The following is a 24,149-nucleotide window of genomic DNA, read 5'->3' as shown; positions in this document are numbered from 1 at the left end:
ACAGGTGGGACTTTCACTTCAGCTCTCGAGGCCTCAGTGTGCGCCTGCTGCTCATCACCACTTAACTTGATTTCAGAATCAGAATCAGAAAGGTTTTTATTTGCCAAGTACAGTTTTAAAACAGTACAAGGAGTTTGACTTGGTGATTGGTGAGAAGAACAGGAAAAGAACAAAAATCAAACCAAAAACAACAATAATGAATAAATATGAAGGATAAAGGATACATTTATACATATATATATATATATATATATATATATATATATATATATATATATATATATATATATATATACAAGTGCTACAGGTAATATTCCTTCAAATTTCATCATGTCTATTAGCAATAGACGTAGCGTACTCAAGTTTGATGTGGTATGAAAACTTTTTTTTTCTTTAGCTATTTCAGGTGTCCTCATTATTTATAGCTGCATGACATACCAACCAAACATCTGAATTATATCTGTAAATTATAGGGTTACGCATTCACTTGTGTTTTATGAGTTTCTGTATGTGTCCCCCCTCCCCCCAAATGTTAACCTTTTATATACTGGTAGTCCATCTGCCAGCGTGTCTATAATTAAACAGATTTTTGTTGAAATAAAAACGACAAAACCCTTTATCTTAAAAGGTCTTAACTTTTTTTTTAATGAACTTTTTTTTTTAAATTCACTTTTTATTTGTAGGATTTTTTTTTTGTGTAAAGAAACATTGACATTACCACAGCATTCTATTGTCAGTATCAACAAAAATAATGACACAGTAAAAGAATAAAATTAATAATGATTAAAGGAATAAAAATAAAAATTATTATAAATAAATAAATAAAAATCCAATAAAATAAATAAATAATTACAAATACAATAAAATAAATAAATAAAATAAAAAAGAGACCTTTACTGAAGTCAAATGGAAACCCTTAACTGGAGCTACATCAATCAGAGCTATCCTATCAAAAGTGAGTTTTGATTAAATTATGAATTTAAGTAGACTACCCCCCCCCCCCCCCCCCCCCCCCCATGATTCTCTGCTTTGATGCATTTTACAGTGAATATCTGCAGGGATTTCTTTAACGTCTCGGCTCAGTTCATCCTGTGCCCCCGTGTACTGGTCGTGCACACTCCCCTCGGTGCTGTCAGTCAGCTGTGCGACCGGAATAAGAAACAAGGGTGACACAGAGAGACCCTTCTCTCAGCGCTGCACGACACTTCCCGTCGCTATGACGACAGGGGATTTAGGACTCGGCTGGGGTGCAATGCGATGCCTTTCCGGACTAGATGCCTGAGTGTTGATGTGATAGCAGATGAAAAAGTTAAAAGAAGCACATCCATACTGGTTTTTGATTTTTTTTAAACATTTTTAGTTGTTAGTATATTAAGGAGATATTTTTTATTCTTTTAATTTTTTAATACATTTAGTTAAAACAATTTATGTGAAGTGGCATAGTGAAAAAAAAAGGAGATTAGAACTGGTCAAGACAATATTTTTTGGCTTGATTAGCTTTTTTTGAGGAAATTCATATTTAATCCTAAAAACAAACAACTTCAAAATCAATTTGCTAATTTTCTTTCTTATAATTTTAAGATGGGCACCGGCAGACCCCTTCCTTTCCTAGAAGATTAATAAATGTAACTTTTTTGAAAATTACATTCTCCTACATTAGATATTTCAATTACACTTTATAATGTTGAAGGTACTGTGAGGTGTTGCTCAAAGTCCAATAATACAACAGCTCACTGATGTTAAATGGAAGATCAATAAGCATAAATAATTCAAAATTGAATCGAGATTTCAATAATCGGAATCATAAGCACTATGTATATGATTAAAATACAATGTGATATATGAAAGGTATTGTAGTTGAATAAATATTTCCATAATGTGTGCTTATAATAAAACCATGGATATAATTGAAAATTGTTGTCTGGACACAGAAAAACTGTCTTAGTACATCCCATTTGAATTGTTTTGAAATTTCTTGCAACATGTCTGTGACTCGAAGAAGAGGTCTGTAAAAGCAACCCCAATAATTTAATTTAACAAGTATTATACTTTCAGTCAGACCCTCTGACAGCCTGGCGTTTAGACGTCGACCGTTATATAGACTTTTTTTCAAGATCGGCCATCAGCCAAAAAATAAATAAAATATACATATATAATTTAATTTTTTTGCCCAAAACTTTCCGCTCCAGCACTTCTATCCATATCTGACTGTGGTTCACATTCCAATAAAGTAACCTACTGTTGCTGATTATTGTTACATCACTTGATCAAGCCTTTTTTTAACATTCCACCCTACAAAATAAGTAATAAAAGTATGTATGATTCGTGCTGATATCATATCGGATCAATATCGGTATCGGCCGATACGCAAGGCTGCAATATCGGTATCATATCGTAAGTGAAAAAGTTCTAGTACTAGAGAGTGAGAGAGAGGAAAATTAACAAATGAAAGCATTCAAAATATGGAGTTTTATAATGTTTGTTTTTAGTTAAAAATGATAATCATACTGAATATTACCAGCTACTCGCAAAACAACAAAAACACACAAAATAATAGAAAAATATACTGAATAATAAAAAGAACAAACAACAACAAAATATACAAATTGACACCAAAAACACTCACACCAAGAGGGAGAAATACTTTTTATTACCAACTACACACAAAATGACAACAAAGACACTGAAGCAAAATACACCAAAATAATAGAGAAACATACAAAACAACATAGGAGACAACCAAACGACACCAAACACACACACACAGAGAGAATAATTTGAATAATACCAACAATGCACAAAAATGTCAACAAAAACACATAAAATAAGGGAGAATATACTGAATGATAAAAGAAAAGAGAAACAATAACAAAAAACACAAAATGAAAATAGAAATTATCTTGATTAGAACATGAACTGAAAATACAAAGGTCAGTCTTGGTATGGCAGAAAATTATTTTAAAAAAAACTATAGAAATACATCTATTCAGGGGGCACTAAATACTGTTTCATTTCATTTATTTACAAAATGAGATTCTTTAAAATGTGTTATCTCTCATTCATTCCATCATTATGGTATATAGTTGTTTATTCACAGAATTCTGAGCAAAATGTAGTAGTCGGACATAAGGGGGGAGTTGGATTCAAAAGTAAGAGAAAGGGGGTATTTGAGCCAAAACAGCTTGAGAACCACTGTTATACAGGATAAGCAGGTACAGAAAAAGAGAGCAGCAGCAGTGTCCAATATAGCTATTTAAAAAGAAGGAAAAAAAGTCTTATTTCCAGGTGGAAACACAACAGAAAACAATCTGAAGTCACAGCAATTCAATTCATGCTGTGTTTGTTTATTTGTTTGTTTTATCAAATATTTTCACTGTGTTGCCGTTGCTTGTGATTATTTTAAGTGGATTGTAAATGTTCCCAGGATGGTATTTCATTTAAGAGCTCAATCCAACACTTTGTATTGAATAAAAGTTAATTGTGTCTGGATTTCTCCCCGCTGACCCCTCCCTCTAGGTAAGCCTGACGAGGGTCAGCAAGGACAGCCTTAATTATCTCGTAGTGCTAAAAATCCCACACCCTAAAAACAGGGCACGCCGCCGTGGAAGCAAACGACATGATCCTAGCTGGCATCTGAAACCAGTATCTCCTTTTTCCATCACTTTTAAACTCATCCAGCTTTGTGTGTGTGACTGGGAGATGGTGGGATTAACTGTGTCTCCGCTGACGTTGGTTTCTCTCCCGTTTCTTCGGACGTAAAGACGATAATTACATTTGTCAGTGTTTGAGCATGAGAAAGCCAGTCCAGGGTGACCAATAAAACAACAGATTTACGAGATGGCCTCGTAGCTGCAAGCTCGCCCACTTTCCTTGCTTTGCAATGGATTCTGTCATCAACAGTCCATTTGCCTATGATGACATGAAATTTGGGGGAATTCTGGGTACTGGCACTTATAGAAGTATCGTAATTCAACTTATTATCTTAAAGCTTTTTTTTTTTTTTTTACAAAGTTAAGCCAACCGTTTGGAGTGTGGGTTGTTCTCCCTCTTGTCAAAGGGTTAAGCATGAACAAGGCACTTTATTTTATTGGCTGTGGCATTGAGGCTTTTCTATAATTGCAACCTTAATAGAGAAACAGCCATATACTACTGAATTTATCTCTGCTCTCTAGCCCTACATACAGATCCTACATTATACCTCTCCTTTATAGATATCACAGCTGAAGTATTACAAAGTCTTTAATGAGTCATGTGTTAGAAATCAACTCTGTAAGGTGAGGACTGTAAAAGCTAGTTATACCTTCAAGGAAACCCTGTCAATCTAAAATGAGGCCGTTTTTTTCATCGATAAGTGACTGGCAGCTAAGCCATTGGGTCTCAAACACTCAAACCTCCCGCCATGCTACTATTGCAAGACTTTGCAGAGCCCTTCGCAGTTGCAACATCAATCACTCAATTCGCAGAGACAAGAGAGGCTTTGTTACGAACTCAAGCAAAGCCACTGGTTTCCATAAAGCAAGTAATGTTCTCATTAAAGAATTGCTAAGATAATACATTTTGACATGAAATGAGATGTATATTGTGCCCATAGTTCCAGTGAGATTCATTTTGTCTTCTTTTTGAACAGTTTGTTAAGAGAGAAACATTTCCTGACAAACCTTGTCTGAATAAAGGAAACCTCAACTTAACATACTGGTCAAAAACAAGACAAAATTAATCTCGCTGAAACTATTGCATGGAAGTCAAGGGAAACTTCAAAGGAACCATCAAAGGCGATGAGCAGAACTTCCCATGACAAGGACTGGCAGTTGACAGTCGAAACATGTTGGGAGTTAAAACATTTCCTGAAAAACCTTGACCTAATACATTGTGCACAGCTTTAAATTTTCTACTCAGGCGTTTGTTTTTATTGATAAAGCATATGCAGTTCTGATTGCTCGGTAAAAAAAAAAAAAAAACAGAGCCTCTACTTCGTCATTAGTTTTTTCTTAAAGGTCCCATATCATGCTATTTTACACCCATCTCTGTTTGTTCTAAGAACCCCAAAAACATAGTAATTGGGGTTTATTTTCCCAATCTCACCTGTTTTCCAGAGTTTTAGCCTCTGAAAAGTCACTTTCTGAGCAACTCTATTCAAACAGGCTGATTTGCGGCCTACTTATGCATATTCATGAGTGGGCATGTCTATAGACGGGACAATGACTTCCTCCTCCCCGCACCGTGATGTAGGGCCAGAGGGCGCCCTGCCCTCCTCCTACCCACTCCGTAGCCGAATGCTGCTTTATAAAAACGAGACAGAGCGTGGGGGCGGGGAGTTTGCCATACATAAACTTTAGAAAAAACATACATAGCGCTGCGTGAAGGATGCTGAAATGCTTACCTTCGTGGGCGTGTTTGTTTACATGTCAATCCCGACAGAGAGCTTCCTGGAGGCGCGGCTTCTCCAGCTCAGTGCCGCGTCAAATTCGTCATCAAAATGGGAACGTGTCATCAAATTGGAGCGAGGTGTTTGGGCTCGCCCTGCAGTAAGAAAGGAGCAAATCACCCTCTAACTAACAATTGAGGGAATCAATGAAAAAAACACTTTGGGCATGTGTATGAAACCCATATAGCACTTTATGATGTTTAAAGGGCCTTTTAATGTGTAATGCACGGATACGCCACTTTATTTATGTTTGCCCTTGCACTTAAGCTTTTATTCCAATAAAAAAAGTTTGAGGGCTTTAACAGGAATCTCATGTCAAAAATGGTTTAGCCATATGTCACAATTGAACAATGTAGACTGTTATTTCTCGGCCCAATGGCCAACTTTCACACCTTTTAATCATTTCACAGTGATGCACCGAATTTGCTTGGAAACTTCCAGTTTTTAATGCGAGCCCCAATCTGATAGCTACACTCCACTGCCACCCAATTGATGTCCTGACCTGCTTTTCTTCTTCATTCTCTAATTTAGCCCTGTTGCTTGTATGGTCACGGTGCATCTGCCATTCCAGAGGTTCACGTTCTGTTTTGTGCTTTCAGCTGTAATTCGGTCTCTTGTATGTTTTCATAAGAAGTCTATAGGGGTATAATTGCAGAGTTGCCTTCCTGGTGTCTGGCTAGCCCAGGACTGTGTGTGTCTTCAGGCTTGGACGGGTTTCACTGGTTGCTGTGTGGCCTTCATTGTGTCATTGTCATTTCTTTCACTCTTGGACTTTCTTTATAGGTTTTGTTGGCGCTGCCTATACCTCACTTTAGAGTCGTATTTCTCAAGATATGTACGGTTCCCTTTCCACCCGTTGTTGATTTATGGCAGTGTAATTTCTTGCCTGGAATAGTGTTTTCCCTTTTCTCTGGAAATACCATCAAGCAGTTTTTGAAATTTATACAATGTGCGATGCTGTACAACAGTTTTAGCCATGTAATGTAACACTAAAATATAATCGTTATGTAAAATTCAGTTAATCTTTGTGCGCCAAATCTAGGTTTTGCCTAAATTAAGTGCACAGTAGTTTTCTTTGTTCTTCTATCTTGAGCGGAAATAGCCTCCAGTACAACTTAACCATCAACAGCCAATGTCAATTGTTCAACACACACTTGGTCATTTAAATTAAATGATGTCTTGAAATCATCTTAGATCTTGTAGCTGCACCACAACAAGCTGAGGAAAGTTGATTTTTTTTCTGGACCTATCTGAGACATTAGGACTGACATAATGTGTCTCCTAATAAACTTAACAAACTTGGTCTGAAATATTTTACTTCTCATGACCAATGATGTTTACAACAGTGGTCGAGCCGAAAAAGGAAACAACTGGTACTCATCTGAAGACCTAAACAAACAGTCCACAACTTGTGACCATTATAGTTGAAAACCAGCAACAGATACACATAATGGTAATGGAAATACTTTGATTGGGTTTTAGTCATGTCCAACCTGTGAAGGTCTTATTATGTTCATGGAAAAAAGGCTGTTTATAAGGGGGAATCGCAAAATCAGAGCTATCCAAAATTACATTACAATATGAAACAATTCAGTTTAATACAATATGTTACAATAGGATATTTCTAACTGTAAAAACTTATTTTTGGATATAATCTGGTTAATATTTGTACAAATCATTACCTTAGTCCACCCTTCTCACCTCAATCACACAAACGCATGCATAGTGTACATTCTGCACTTGGTAATAATTAATATGATGACTGCATTTTAAGTGGAGTCCGAGGTGTCCCAGGGGCCCCAAGTGTGCACTCGCACATGCTTGCCTCTGTGTTCAAGAAGAATGCAACTGAAAGTGATGCGTACCAGATGTTTTAGAAATGAGGTGGGTTTCACTGGAACGTAACACATTCCCAGGGATGTTTGCGGAAAGAAATTCTTCCTCATCTGTCGAGCATGTTCTGCACACCCCCCACCCCTGGGGCGGGTATGCATCCAGTTCAGTCGACTGTTTTTGCCTTTCCGTCACGTGCCCCTTGTGTGTCTATAAACACCATGCATATGTAGACGATGGTCGGCAGGATGGGAAGCCAAGGATTTGTGTTTATTTTTGTCCTTGCAACACTCCGTGGGTACTTGGTTGGGCAAAAATGCTGTCAGCTGAAGTTCCAAAGTGAATTTTGACATGGGTTATGAGTCTGAGTATGTGTGGTATGAAGAGGAGGTTTGGAGAAGAAGGCCACGTCTGCAGATTGACTGATCTATAAGCTGCAGTCGGCTACTCTGGGTGTTGATTACTGACTTCAATGTTTTGTATGTTGCCTGTCAGCGAAGTGTTCGCTGTCTTACCTGGATAAAAATGCATGGTTCCTTTTTTGGTCAAGAAATGAAAACAGACTGAAAGTGTTTTCACAGATTAAGGGATTTTCTTATATAAGGACTCATTAGAGAGGCTATTATGGGCTCTTGTTCTCTGGTCTGTCTTGGTGGAGTTTGCATATTCTCTTTAAGGGTACTCCAGGTCCTTATTTAAGTTCTGGAATTGACTTGGTGTGTACTTTGTCTTGCTTCCTCAGCTAAGTTTGGGTTTACAACTATAGAATAGTCGAATCTAGATCTCCATTTACTGCAGTAGCTTGAACTAGCCATGCCATGTGGTTAAGTAAGCATTGAGTTGCAAAGCTCAGTTTAAAGATTATCTAGATTCTAAAGCTTACTTACATGGTCATAAACCTTTGGTGTTGTACTCAAGAACACACTATCCAAGACCAAGACTTTCCCAAGACCAGGATGCACCAAGACCAAGACTTTTGGAGTCCAGACTAAGACTGAGACGAGCTGAGAGAACACAAAGTCCATAAAAACCATGACAAGGTTGAACAGTTAAAGAGCATTCTCTCTTTGATTTTAGTTTTCCTTAAAATACATTTGATAAAACTAAAACAAAGTGTCTGTAAACTTTTTCAAAGCACAACTTGCAAACATTTCACTGATGAGCTCAGAGTAGAGCAGCTTCTTCTCTGCGTTGAGGGGAGGATTTTTTTTATAGAGTTTGATTGCCTGGTTACCTCTGGTCGTTTTCCTTTTGGAAGTGTAGCAGGAAGGACCAACTGGGATGAGACCCCAGAGATAGGCCTATATATTTCTGGAAATGTCGTCTTGCCATATTCCAGCATGAGTTGTGAGGAGGTACTGTATGAGTAACTTGGGTACCTATGACATCTTTGCTATCAACACTCCCTCTGAGAAGCAATGCTCTTGCACAATGACATCTTACTGAAATTGGCAAAGAATAGGAAAGTTGTCGTGTTTGAAGCCAGGTCTTCGGAAATACAATCGGGACATTTTCCTTCACACTTCAGTCATTGCTAAAACCTAAAAAGTTTGCTCTACAGTCCAAGCAAACATATACTCTCAATTAATTATTGGTAACTACAGTTTGTGAGTTTTGTAGATAATTGAATTTTAGTGCAGTAATTTCCTTAACTCTAATCTTGGAAATAACTTAACATGCATTCATCAAAAAAAAAAACGTCCTGTTAAAGTGTATTTTAGGATAGACCTTAAGTACTTCAATGTATGACATAATCCCTATCAAAGAAATTACACAATGACATGTTGAGGTTTTGCAGTGAAAACGCAAAGCTTGGAAAAGCACAATCTGGTACAGACTCCATTAAATAAAACATAACTGCTGCAATGAAATCCTGAACATAGTGTCTTGCTGAGCTCTTGCCTCAAGTTGTTCCAGTTGCAGTTCCAAGTTTCGATGAGCAGATGTTGTAACTTCAAGTGTATCAAATATTTTGCAGCCATAATATTTTGGCATGATACCCTCAGACTACTTTAGTTCTTTGGACCTCTTCTCTGAAGTAATAGTGAAACCTAAACCCTGTCTGTTTAAACTCTCACTGTTTCAGGTTTGCGCACCTTCTGTTGTTTTACATGGTTGCTCTTCATACTTATACATTTTGACATCACTGTCCGGCCACTACTGAGGCCTTCCTCAAATTGAAAGAGAAAGAGAGACCGTCTAGTGTTTATTGTGCCTGACTCACAGGCTGCAACTCCAGACATCCAGGTGGATACCGGGTTTCGTCATCTGAGCTTCCCCATCAATCTACACTTGCACAAGTGGTTTGAGTAGATCTTCCTCAGCTTCCCAGCAACCGCCTTGTCTCTTCCCCTCCCCCTAGCATTAGATTTGGGCTTGATACAGTCCGCAAAGATATCAAAATGTTTTTATCTATTTGGGGGAATTTGTCATTAGTACATATAAACCAAAACCCCAAATGTTTCTCACATTTTTACGTTATAAGATTACATCTGTAAACATCAGCCAGTTAATGGACTTCCTTCTCTAGTAGCATTTGCACAAGTTGGTGTATGTGGTTCAGCCTTAGGAACCAGACCAGAAGCTTTGTAAACCATAGAGATGTTACCTTGTTAGGGTATAGTCAGCTTAGTTGGATGTGTACTATAGCAATTTGTTAAAACACTGTTGTTTGTAACAAAGAAAAATGGGGATGTTCTTCTTTCTCAATCACTAATGGAAGATAAGAGTATATATTTTGATAACTGGCCTAAATCTCCAGCTTTAAGGCCAAAAAAGGTGAGCGACGTCAAACTGATAAGGTGCCAAGACCAGTGCAGACAACATTTCGTAATACGACTCTGACTGCCAGTCAAAGCAAATAGGTGATCCGTGTGAGCCGTACAAAAACTTGGCCCATGCACGGCTACGTGGCCGTTATGCAGTTGTTCTCAGCTCAGTGTTTTCCTATTCCAATCCCAAACTAGACAAATCATTTCCTGCTGCCTACACGTGCACATTCCTGCCACTTCTCTAACCTCTAATCATGTTGCAGTGGGGAAAAAAGCTCTTAGCAGAAAGGCCATGTGTGTTTTTTGGAATATTCAGAGATTTGTTGCTTTTTAAAGGATAATGTTTTCTCTTTGATACAACAATCATTCAGCAGATAAAACCCGCATGTTCATGTGATCCTGAACTTCTATTTTTCCTCTTTTTCAGTTCTTTGTGCCAAAAATCTGGTGAAGAAAGACTTCTTCCGTAAGTATCAGAATAAACCTGTGTTTGTTTTATGTTTTCCCTAACCTGATACATACACTGCAAAGTCCTCCTCAAACATTTTATTTTTTTTGATTTTGGTCACATTACTGTTAAATAAGTTTTTATCGAGTGAAATGCAGAGCTTGTAGACTTCCGCCCTTCAGTAAATCCTTCTTAGTATTTGTGTGTCCGTGGTGTTTTGGTGTGTTTGTGTCGGGCTGTCATGGTGAAGAAGCATGTAAAGGTCCCTCATTCACTCAGGTGGTTTCTCTGTTGCCCATTCCTGCCATTCCTGAGCCTCACAAGCATCCACTCAGCCAACAGAATAAAAACAACACTGAGAGCAGATAAAAACCAATCTCTGTTATTTAATATCTGAGGATAAATCCTAGTTTCTCATGTGATTTGAGGACAGGTCTATATCTCTCGCTGCCCATTAGTTTCTCAGGTTGGCGTAGACCAAATTTTCAGATACCTACCTACCCCCACACAACACAATATACATATGTTGAGGTAAAAATGTTTGCTATTCTGATTCAAAAGTCAGAAAAAACAAATAAAAGGTGCAATCACATATTTAACAACAGCATTAATACTGTTCTTTCAGCACAAAGGAAAACATATTTTTCTATTTTTACCAGTCAATGATGTCAAACTCCCCCTAGGGGGGTGCATCCCCAATTTGAGAACCACTGGCCTAAACTAATAAACCTTATACGACTTCCTTGAAAATGCTGTAGCTGGAAACCAATTTAAAACTGAATGAGGAGGATAAATGAAGGAATAATATGTTTGAGGACTAAATTATTTTGAAATAAGATGGTTATTATAATTTACAGGAATTACCAACCACAAAACTGTGCATGAAAACACCTCACTCATTCTTTGTTATAGATTGTTAAATGAGAATTTCTCTAACCCCAAAATCTTGTTAGATTATATGTCAAATCCACTCTATTAGGAGAAATAAACTTCTCAGCAAACCGTTATTATTGACTAAAATGATTTGTAACAGCAGTGCGACCAGTAATTTGTATGTTTTTAAGAGCAAACCAAGAGGAAACTTTGCAGTATTATTGAATTTAAACTAGGTAAGTTGTATTTAAGGCCAGGAATAAATTATTACCAGAAAACATTCAAAAGCTTTTTATTGAGAGGGAAGGGGCTTCTAAACTGAGAAGTGAAATTAATTTTAGGTCTGTGAGTGTGTGGACAACAAGGAAAAGCTTTTGTGTATCAGTATGTGTAATAGGATTCTGGAACAGTTTGCCAATGGAACTTTAAGAGTGTACAAATGTCAAGCAATTTAAAAGAAATAACAATATATATTTATGTTATATGACACTTTTAAAAGGGTGTAATGTTTTTCATGTGTATTGAATCAAAATCATATTAAGATAAGACAAAATGTATTTATTAACAGCAGCAATGGTTGGAAAACAGGATGCTGAAGATTGAATTGTAATGTAGGAGAAGTAAGTTTATGCTTCCACCCACTCCCTTTCAAACAGAAAAAGTATGCGTATGCAGTAATATATGTAGTTATTATTTCTTTGGAGGGAAACCATCTGCATCCAAACCTTGTTTATTGTAATATTGTTTCTTGTATTATTGCATTTTCTCAAAATAAAACAATGTATTATATCATATTGCAATTTCATCTACTGTATGTCTCTATACAATCTTTTTCTTTGGTTCCTTTATCTTGCACCTACTGTAAACTAAGTTGGACACCTCTAGATTTCATCAGTGTTTGTGGAAATAAAAGATGAACGGATGCCTATCGATAGCTTGTTGTTGTAGTTCTCAGATCTCTAAAAGATGTGACTGGCTTGTGTCGTCCTTTTGCCTCGTATGATTTAGCTTTCTGTTGGTTCTTGTCTGCTGACTGACCTCTCCTCTCAGGCCTCCCTGATCCCTTTGCCAAGGTGGTTGTGGACGGCTCAGGACAATGCCACTCCACCGACACTGTGCGGAACACACTCGACCCCAAATGGAACCAGCACTACGATCTGTAAGTCCCCACATCTGTTTCCAACAAGTTTCTGTTTGTTTGAGTTTATCCTCAACACATAATGACCTGAGATGATTACAAACAGCAGGTCTCGGAATGAATCTTTTCCATGCAAATAGTGAAAGTTTGAAACAGCTTTTATGTCTGGCCTCTTGATTGTCTGGGTACCCTGTGATGACATAACTTCACCAGTCTAAAAATGTTCCTTGGAGCAGATTCCAAAGCATCAGTGGAGGAGGGCTGTCTACAATAGTATTTTCTTCCATCGAGTGAAACACGTGCATGTCATGTTGTACTCTGATTGGCTTTTTCCTAAAGATGTAGCATCCTGTGAAAACTAATCTGGAAAAAATCAGAGCCGGAGCCTGTGAGCACCAAAAAATAAAAATAAATGTGAGAGTGAAAGTTTCCAGAACGCAGGCAATGTTTATCAGAAGTGTCGCGCGCCGCCAGCACCGAAGAGGAAGCACGTGTCTTCGTTTGGTTGTTTGGTTGCTATAGAAACAACCCACCCCCCGCCTGCACAGTCAGTAAATTAGCTGGTTATGTCACATTGGACAAGAGGGGAAAAGTCATGCGCACGTATGCACACGGTAGAGATGGACGGATGGAGGGGAAAGCACCGGTGGCTCAGTGGAACTTCCTCGCTCTAATTCATCCCAAGAGCCTCTAGACACAGCTAAGTGGGATTTATGTGAAAGAAAACCAATTTTATTGCCAGGGATCACCGTCTGTCAGTGTTTCTTCCCATGGGCCTGCAGAAGGGCTCTCAGGTGGTGTTTAATTGGTGGAGCGGACGTCTGTCTGGCTCACACTTATTAGAAATAAGGCTGGCAGCTCCTGGCCCTCTCTGCGCAGACTTGTGAATGTGTCAAAATTGGGTTTGTGTGTCATTTCACGGGTACGTCACTTGCTGTGCCCTGTAACTGTTGAGAATTATGGCCGGATGTAATAAACGTGCCACGGATCATTGACGTACTCCTTCTAGCGGACGGCTTTTCACGCAAACTGAGTGGAAAATATACTTTCCTGTACGGTTGCTGGCGACAGTGTCAATAATGGAAAAGGTCACACTTTACCCAAGACGCGTCAGTTAGAAGTTTGAGTGAGGCACTACTTCCATCCGCTGTTGCCCATTCAATTCAAGGACGATATTGGTTAATTTAGAACGATTCGATCCGAAGCGATTCAGTGACTTGAAATCGATTCAGTAACTTTTTAGATAAATTAATATTTCAACCAGTGTAACTGGGAAATAAATACCTGGATACTGGACAGTGCAGGGGAGCTTTCATAGATTCCTGATGGTTCTTGTAAGGGAATCATCTATAAATTAATTATGGACATACACAAAAAAGGCGAATATATCCACATTTTTTTGAAAAAGTCCAACCAACACTTTTTTAAAATAACAGCAGGTACATTTTTTTAACTTAAAAATAATACAATATGGAAAAATGAAGTGCAACCAAATCTGTTCAGTTTAAATGAGCAAGGGTTCAACCTGATACTTTTCCTTTTAACTTGATGGTTATCATGAGGCTTCTGCAGAGCTAATACTAACAAGCTAATGCTACATGTGCTGCTTCTGCTGCAGTGAATGCTGTGAGAAGGGCCTGGTGGTCGACGGTGGACACAGTAAGGGACTACATTAGAATATTTCTGTCTGTGTTAAAGCCAAAGTGTTTCACACACTGGACCCCAAAGGTTGATTGATCAGTTTCTCGCCAGCCGGCTTCTTGGTTTTGTTTTCTTGTCTGCTGGTGCACGCCGTGAGATGTTTCAGAGAAAACCCAGATATCAGCTTTAAATCCTATCAATTATTTCCTTGTATCGATTCGATTCCCTTTTAAAATGATTTCAGATCAATAAATGTCATCCGGAAGGCTAACTTGCCGAGCACAGATCGAATATAAATCGATTAATCGATCTAATGGATGAATCGTTGCTCCCTTATAGTGTTTATGGTGGTGAATGGACTTGATTTATATAGCACTTTTATGCCTACACTGAAGTACAATATCAACTCATTCACTTATTCACACACCAATGGGACTGAGCTGGTCGACCACTGGGAGTAACTTAGGGTTCAGCGTCTAGCCCAAGGACACTTTGACACATAGACAGGTTTAGACTGGGATCGAACCAGCCACGGTCATATGTGAGTTTGATATCTTGGGTGAGATCTTAATGTGTTCGCCTTGCATCGATTGTCTCCAGGTTTCCTCACAGATTGCTGAGCAGTGTCCCGTTACAACTCGTTTACTTCTGGTACGATTCCGATATTGCATCCTTGCTTATTAGCCGATATGCGATATTAACACGAATCATACCTATTTTTTTTTTTAAACTTATTTTCTAGTGTAGAATGTTAGAAAAGGCTTGATCAAGTGATATCACTCACCTACAGTATTTGTTATTAACCAACGGCATATTTTACGATTTATTAAAATAATTAAAAGATGAATGAGAGGATCCTGAAAAATAACGTCAATAAACACAATGTATATTATATTGGAGATTTTAGATTCTGGCCGATATAATCGGATTGGGACACCCTTACTCCCAGTAGTAAGGTTATTCTGAGTATCTAATGGTGGGATCAGACTGGTGATCCAGGCAGGCCGAGGCACGATTGACACCTTCAATCCAGATTATTTGGTTTATGTGAGCTAAATACCATTTATCTATGGAACCATGAATAGATGAATAAATGAAACTGCAGTGATTCTATGAGGTTCTTCAATCAGTCCATTCAGATTGAACAGTAACCATAAATAACGTAGTATTAATCTAATCTAAGGTTGTATAGGTAGATGGACAGTTGTGGTAGGACGGTACCATAGATGATGAGGGGTTTTTGATAACTATGCTATATTTTTGGAAATCTCGAGTGAACAACATAAACAAGATTAAGGAAGATGATGAGACAAACTCAGCCGTATTGTAAACTCTCTCCTGAGACTGTCTCCAAACCTGCCAAAATCCTTAACTCAGGTTTTATTATCAAAGTTCTACCTTACCTGAATTTGTTAAGATGCTTAGCCCACAGCTTAGTGTTGCATTTCATTTTCTGTGGACGGAGCTTCCTATCAGCCATGTTTGGTTTTCTCTCCCATTCTTTAAAGTGACTTGTTGTCAGCAACTGTTAAAGTTCTTTCTTTTGAACTTTAAACCGTCATATTTTTAGCCAAGTTGCTCCGGTGTTTCCACGAATTTCTTTGGCGACGGTTGGGTTTCTTTATATATTTATATTGTCTACTTGGCTGGAGTTTCTGCTCTTAAGTGCAGGTTCTTATGTTTTTAATAGCGCCGGTAAACTTATCTGATTCCTTTGTGTGGGAGCAAGTGGAAAACTAGGATTGTTTCAATTTGTTGCACAGTTTCTTACATAAAATTTGACCACAAGTTCTGGTCCTTGTGAAAAAACAACAATGGACAAACCCAAGTGTCCTCTTGGTTTGTTTTTGAAAGCCCACTGGACCCTTTAAGTTAGTTTATTGCTGTCCTCCCATTGCCGACAGTGGTGTGTCTGTGATTGTATAGAAATTCTTAGCCAGACTAATGAGTTTTATTAGATGGAGGGTGATCCAGATGACTGGGGTTTGGCTGTAATATCCCTCCCTTAATGTCTGTCTGACATAGCAGCGCTCTCACATCGCAGCCCAGACAGGCATTTGGCATCGACTCAAAATGTCCAGACGTCTTACTCACAGCCCCATTGTTTCATATCCCGTTTGCTAAGCAGCGTGATAATTACAGTGGGATGCAGTGCTGTGAACTGTGCAGATGATTGGTTTTAGACTGAAGAAGAAGAAGAAGGACCACCGATGTGCCGCGGCTTGTTCACACGTCAAGATTGAATCACAATTCTGACAGTTCAGTTTCATATGAGATTCAGATTTTCATAATTCCATTATGAAGAAAGGTATCAGAATTCACTTTATTGTTTCGATTTCTTGAATCAAGAACAAACTTGGTCACTCAGCACAAATCTAACTTCTCCAACCAACCACACACAGGCATAAACATGTGCAGACACACACATTTTAGAAACTTAACTATAAATGCACCCAGAACTACCTTCAATATCTAACTAAAAACATGAGAAAACATACATGTCTTTAATTCAGACGCCGTTCTTGATTCAAATCCAGCGTCTTATCCATATCAGATGTCATAATATACAGTATCTGCACATGATTCATCTTATTTACAGGTATTTCTTTTTAGGTATTTCATTATATTGTAGAATATTTACAAGTAAAACAATCTGATCTTTCTGAACAGAACATACCTAAACAAACAAGAAAAAAATGGGAGTTTTTAAAAAGGTACATTTTATTTAAATTCTTCAGACAAGCTCATTGAAAACCTGATGTTTAGGAATAAAGTCATATTCTAAAAATATGTTTAAAAAACCAAGGTTTGATTTTGAAAATACTGCTGATAATACTATTGGTAAAATTGGATAAATCTCCTTAAATGGTTTTATTTTGAAAAATATTAATTGACTTCTTTTTTTTTTTGATAAATTTCTTTGTAGCTTTTGTCGATATTTAAAAAAAACAAAAAACTTTCCACACAGAGATTAAATATGGTGTTTGCATTCAAATGTTTGGCCATGTTTTCACGTGAATGTTGTGCCCTGATAACTTACGTTAAAAGGAAATCAACTCTTCAATACAGAGGGGAAAATTACATAAAATGACTGATATTATAACCACAAACATTGTCATTCTTCAATCTTGTCATTGATTTCTGACTGCACATTGTGTGTTGTTTTTTTGGAGTTTTGAAGAAGAAAAATCACCATTTGTCAATTCTTACCTTTTTCAGTCAAGGTTACATTTTTTTTACTCATATTGTTAAAATTATGTTGAGATTGGGGGATGACAGAAAAAGTTTGAGAACCGCTGCTTTAGAATGTGTCCAAACTTGGCTCAGTTTTCTTTCACTCATTTCCCTCACCTGCACCCGCCGCGTAGTCCCTTGAAAACTCATTACTTTAACTCTCGTCTCGCTGTCTTTTTCCTGTTTGGTGTGCAGCCAACACACCTTCTGGTACTGTATCTGTAGCCCCTGTCAATTTTGGATTTGTTATGCTGATTTAAAACTGTAATATATCTATTCATTTGTACCTGTATATTTAGTGCATAAAAAAATCAAAACAGCCTTAAAGTTAATACTTAAAGGTGGATTTTGTAGTTAGAGTAACTCTGATGCTGTAATTACTAAATGTAATTCTGTATCTTGTGTTGTTTGAGGTCATACATGGGCAGACACATGCGGCCCTTGGTCTAATTTTATGCGGCCCTCAAAGTATGTACAAAATGACAGAAAAATTGACAAAACAAAGACAAAGCAAGGCAAATTTATTTGTATAGCGCATTTCATACACAATGCAACTCAATGTGCTTTACATGATAAAACATTCAACAGCTTAAAATCAATAAGAACATTTAAAATCATCAGTAAAATCAGTTAAAATCATCAACAAACACATGACATCAACAACATGACTAAAAAATCTCTCTCTCTCAATCATACGCAGTAGAGAAAAAAAGCGACTTTAACTTTGATTTAAAAATGTTCACATTGGATGCTGACTTCAGCTCTGCTGGCAGTTTGTTCCACTTCATTGCAGCATAACAACTAAAAGCAGCATCACCATGTTTACTGTGAGCTCTGGGCTCCACTATCTGACCTGTGTCCATAGATCTGAGAGACCTGCTGGGTTCATACCTGACTAACATCATGATGTATTCTGGACCAAACCCATTCACAGATCTATACACCAGCAGCAGAACTTTAAAGTCTATTCTGAGGCTGACTGGGAGCCAGTGTAAAGACTTTAAAACTGGACTAATGTGTTCTGACCTCTTTGTTCTGGTTCAGACCTGGGCTGTGGCTGTTTGATGCTCTTTTGGGGGATTCCTGTCAGAAGACCATTACAATAGTCCAGTCTGCTGGAGATAAAAGCATGGACCAGTTTCTCCTGATCTTTCTGAGTCATTAAACCATTAAACTGCTGTTTTTGTGATCGATTTGATCTGACTGCTGAATGTCAGATGTCAGTCAATCAGAACACCAAGAAAATGAAAACAAAAGCAATAATACATTGGAAAACACAAAGAATTACAACCTTGCAGAAAAATTACAGAAAATACTCCAAAAACACACAAAACTACTACAAAAATGAACAAAAGTAACAACATTAATACACAAAATGACTCCAAATAATGCAAAACGACCAAAAAATACACAAAAATGACTCCAAAAAACGCAAAATGAAAACATAAATACACAATATGACTCCAAAAAATGGTAATTTTACAGGAAAAATACAGAAAAGGACTACAGGAATGCACAAAACACAATCATAACAAGCAAGACAATAACAAACATACACAGAATGACAGAAAAACACACAAAATTACTATAATACTCTTTGTTGTTTCCTGTGTTAATGCTCAGACGAGTCATTATTCTAAATGCTGACATGAATGACTTTATGTGCCCCTCTTTCTTTCCTCTCAGATACATCGGAAAATCTGACTCCATCACCATCAGTGTGTGGAATCACAAGAAGATCCATAAGAAACAAGGAGCCGGTTTCCTGGGGTGCGTCCGTCTTCTGTCCAACGCCATCAACCGCCTTAAAGACACGGGCTGTAAGTGTCAAAGCTCCCCTACAGCAGACGTTCTCAACTGGTACCACCCTGGGACCCACATTTTGCAGCGGACATTAAATCACGACCCACTTTTTTTTTTTTTTAGAATTCAACCAACAAAATGTTGTTTTTCAAAAATAGCTGTTAAACACACATATATAATCTTTTTTTAAACTTAAATCTATATATTTTCCTGTGCAACATGCATTTAACACCATGCATGTCAAAAGAAAAGTTTCCAACATGAGAGACATTAAGCATATATTTATTTTTGACCGGCTGTCCGCCACTCACTTTTGGGTCCCGACCCACCAGTTGAGAACCACTGCCCTACAGCACCTTTAGCATAATCTTCAGTCTCCAGTGTATGGATCTGCTGCTGTGGTTCTTCCACTGTATTTGAACCTGTTGTGTGGTCACACCTGGTCCTCTGCATACCTTAGTTAGTGGTCACTAGTAATGAATTAAGTTAGGACAGGCTTTCTGTCATTCCCAGCCTTCCCATTGTGCTGCTGATCACTGGATATTTGTTCTTTCTCAGCCTCCTCTCTGTAGATAAAAAAGATTAATGAGTGTGAATATCCCAGCAATGATTGGTTTAAACATCAGGTCATCTTGATCATGCCTTTATAAAATGAGGATGTTTAGGAGAAATATTAAACAGCCAATGTTTAATATCAGAAAAAAAGATAAGTTCAGAATTATTATTCATTGCAGTTCTCATCATTATGTGGTTAGGATTGGGATTAGGCACATTGTGCATTGTGTAATGTAACAATGACAAGAACGCTTTTGTTCATTAAACAGTCTAGAAGTGTTATCACAATGTTATTGTTTTATGAAAGGTACCTGGTATTCCCAGTCGCATTTTTCTCAAAAATGAATAGAATTTTTTCCCTTCTTTTTTTATAGTACTAGTGCAGTGCTCGTAGGACGTATTGCTATAGAAAACTGTATCATTGCAGTCCAAACAAATCCAACGTTAAACCCTTGAACCAAGCAGCAGCCATGTTGAAACTCTCAGGTCAGTCTGATCCTGCTCCACAGAGATGATTAAGGAACACACAGACAGACAGACAGACAGACAGAGAGAGATTCATTGCTTTTATAGAGAGATGTAGTTATAGTAGTTTTACATTTTACATGTAAAAACATTTAGTAATGACTTTTTTAATTTTTTGGTCAAATTAGATTTTTTTTTTTTTTCCTTTCATTTTTTAAATAATGTATTGCCTTAGTAGTTCATTGTCATTGATTTTTATTTTTTATAGGAACAGTGTATATTAATATACATTTCTGTAAAATATGCCAGAATTAGCCTAAGGGCTATTTTTTATCCGTAGTCCCTAGACAGTTGTTATGTGTCATCCCAAAGGGAATAAAATAACATTTATACAAATAACACAATGGGATAAAATACAACACAGTAAAATATTATCAATTTAGTTGAAACATTTTCCCACGGCTGCATCACTGTACTGAGCTACAGTAATGTTTTTCCATATGTTTTCAGGACAGCTAAATAGGGCTGAGTAATCATTCCAATTTCCTAATTCCATTTTGATTATTGACGTCTTGATTCAGTTACAAACCGATTTTCAATTATTAACGATTATCGATTATTGCTGATTATAATCTTTCGTTTAACATCAGTCAGCTGCTGAATTATTTGACTTCTCTTTTCATTCACATGGTTCAATACGAAAAAAGTAAATATCGATTTTTGGAAATGTATTTAAATATTTTTAATAAGAATAGAATACAGTACAGTTTATTGCCATATGTACATGTCCCAGAGTCAGATTGAAAAAATAAAAATAGAAATAAAAACAAGAATAAAAAACTACAAACAACAACAAATCAGCCAAGACAGTATAAGTAAAGGTGCAAAACAAGGAAACAACAGAAGTTATAGAGAAAAATCATCTTTAGACATATAGACCAATACATACTTTTCTCTTATTCATACAGCAACAACATACATCCATACACATAGCAGCACACACCAAACATACGTACAAGAGGAGAGAGGTGTTCACTTTTTATATATTGACATAGTAAAACAAGAGACAAAAAAAGCCCTTATTCATTTTCCCGTCCTATTTTAAGTCCAATATTTATTTTCATATTTATATAATTTAAGAATAACAATAAAATTAAAAGTTCATCTTTTTTTTTTCACCACCCCTTTGTAAAAAGGCTGATGACTGTATATGTGTTGTAGCTTTGCTTGCAGAACTCGGTCCTGGAGGGCTGCAATCCTGCAGGTTTTGATGCCTTTCTGTGGAGCTGGATAGTGATACCTTTATTACATTCAGGTGTGTTGGAGCAGAACCACATCTAAACCGCTCAGGATTGCAGCCCTCCAGGATCGAGTTCGGACACTGCTTACCCTGGGGGAATGGGGTTCACAGCTTCAGTGAACTTTTGCTTTAAAAACACGGCTGTCCTTGGAGCTTCAGAGGGATTCTGGTGTTGAACGTCCCCGTGCGGTCCGCTGGTACCTGCCTCTTGGAGACAGAAATGGGAAAGATTCCAGCTGCTTTTCCTAGAAGCTCCTGACACTGTTATTTTGCTGGAGCGAATTCAGGAAACTTGAAACCATGTGCCACAGCTGTGAGTGGTTTGCTCCTGCATTTCCTCTCCCTCTCTCTCTCCTGGCCTTCTCCTCACCCCACGGTTTCCCTCCGCTCTCCTCCGTAGACTGGAAACGTACACACAACATGCCATTGTGACTGCCTCCCTCTATCTCCGTCTGCAGATCTCGACAACCGGTCATTTCACGCAGACATGCATAATTGTACAGTTATTTCAGTGTAAGCGTAGATTTGTCTTTTGTGGTCTTTGCGCTCCCCCTGTGCCTGTGTCATTGTTTTCTTTCTTTTTTTTCACATTTATCAACAGTTGCCAATTTGTGCCCTCCACGGGCTTGAGCCGTTGCCCCGAGAGTTGACGGCAACATTTGTGTATAATTGTAGAGCGAGAAAGCCCCGACTGCGACGCTTCTATGTAATTGCAGAGCGCTCATGTTTCTTGTTTCTATGTGTATGACTGTGCAAGCATTTCTATGTATATGCCGGTATGCACATCTCCTTGTTTTACCGTCTGCGTGTGCAGTTTGTGTTGTCTTTGCGGCTGCTGACCTACGGCCAGCCATGTAAGGGTTTGACCGTTGCCTGTTTTGGTCCCTGTTTAGTCTAGACAGACATCCTGAATTGACCTGCATGGCACTCAGACTACATACAGAGAAGCAGATAGTGTCATTCTTCTTGTCTGCAGGACATTTTTTTTTTTTCCCTCCTCCCTCTTGCGCACAAATTCCTTAGACTTTTAAGAAGTTCAGACAAAGAGTTTCCAGACTTTGGCAGAGGTTCACGTCCATGCTAAGACCAAATGGAATAGAGCAGGCTTTGTACTGAAATTTGTCAAATGTTTGACCCTAGCATTTGAACTGAAGCCTGCTCAGTGAGATTTTTTACAGCCCGTGGCTCCTCGGAAGAACAGACCATCTGTTCCCCCGGCACAGCCTGGCTTTGGTCTACATTCACAACAAAGAGGATCAGATAATGAGGGAAAGAGAAACTGAGTGATGTATATGATACCAGACAAAAAATAAACACACACACCTTTCTGAAATTGATGAATTCGATCCTATTTGCTGTTTCTTGTTTTTTAATTCAGTGGTTCTCAACTGGTTTGGGTTTGGAACCAGAGTCTCAAGGAAAAACACAATTTCTCATTTGACAAAACAAGTGTTGTTGGTTTTTTCTAAATGCGGATATACAGCGAACTTCTGCATAATGAAATGCCCTTTAAATGTCCAGTATTATGCTATTTTCACCCATCTCCAATTGTTCTAAGAACCCCAACAACATAGTATGTGAGGTTTATTTTCCCAAACTCGCCTGTTTTCTGGAGTTTTAGCCCTCTGAAAAGTCACTTTCAGACCACTCCTAAAAACTCCAACTCGCCCATTTAGAGCTGAATTTTTACGAAATGTGGAATAGCAAGGGAGGAAGAAAAACAAACTTTTTCAACTTTGGCCCTCTGAATCAGGTTAAAGGAATGTACACTGAACAAAAATATAAAAGTTACACTTTAGTTTTTTCTCCCATTTTTCATGAGCTGAACTCAAAGATATAAAACATTTTCTATAAAGACAAAATAAATATTGTTCACAAATGTGTCTTAATCTGTGTTAGTGAGCACTTCTCCTTTGCAGAGATAATTCATCGCACCTCACAGGTGTGGTATATTAAAATGCTGATTAGACAGCATGATTATTGCACAGGTGTGCCTTAGGCTGGCTACAATAAAAGGCCGCTCTAAAAATGTTCAGTTTAATCACACGGCACAATGCCACTGATGCCGTTAGTTCTTAAGGAGCGTGTAATTGGCATGCTGAATGCAGGAATGTCCACCAGAGCCGTTGCCAGTTCATTTCGCTACCATAAGTCGTCTACAAAGGCGTTTCAGAGAATTTGGCAGTACATCCAACTGGCCTCACAACCGCAGACCACGTGTGACCACACCAGCCCAGGACCTCCACATCCAGCATGTTCACCTCCATGATTGTCTGAAACCAGCCACCCAGACAGCTGCTGCAACAATAGGTTTGCATAACCGAAGAATTTCTGCACAAACTGTTAGAAACCGTCTCAGAGAAACTCATCTTCATGCTCGTTGTCCTCATCGGCGTCTTGACCTGACTGCAGTTTGTCGTTGTAACCGACTTGAGTGGGCAAATGCTCACATTCGATGGCATCTGGCAGGTTGGAGAGGTGTTCTCTTCATGAATGAATCCCGGTTTTTACTGTTCAGGGCAGATGGTGGACAGCGTGTGTGGCGTTGTGTGGGTCAGCGGTTTGCTGATGTCAACATTGTGGATGGAGTGGCCCATGGTAGTGGTGGGGTTATGGTATGGGCAGGCAAATGTTATGGTCAACCAACACAGGTGCATTTTATT

At 38.1% G+C, this 24,149-nt stretch overlaps 1 protein-coding gene across 1 annotated transcript in view; it reads left to right on the top strand.

The window, feature by feature from the left end:
* Positions 1-24,149, top strand: part of smurf2 (SMAD specific E3 ubiquitin protein ligase 2) — a 75,640-nt gene that overhangs the window by 20,418 nt on the left and 31,073 nt on the right. Inside the window, exons 2-4 of the mRNA XM_028455688.1 lie at positions 10,457-10,495; positions 12,401-12,509; positions 19,050-19,183. Coding sequence (XP_028311489.1) covers positions 10,457-10,495; positions 12,401-12,509; positions 19,050-19,183 — 282 coding nt within the window. The remainder of the gene's footprint in view (positions 1-10,456; positions 10,496-12,400; positions 12,510-19,049; positions 19,184-24,149) is intronic.

Source organism: Gouania willdenowi, chromosome 8, assembly GCF_900634775.1.
Source record: "Gouania willdenowi chromosome 8, fGouWil2.1, whole genome shotgun sequence".
NCBI classification, from domain to species: Eukaryota; Metazoa; Chordata; class Actinopteri; order Blenniiformes; family Gobiesocidae; genus Gouania; species Gouania willdenowi.
The sequence above is the reverse complement of the archived record's forward strand: the minus strand, read 5'-3'. Positions and strand labels throughout refer to the sequence as shown.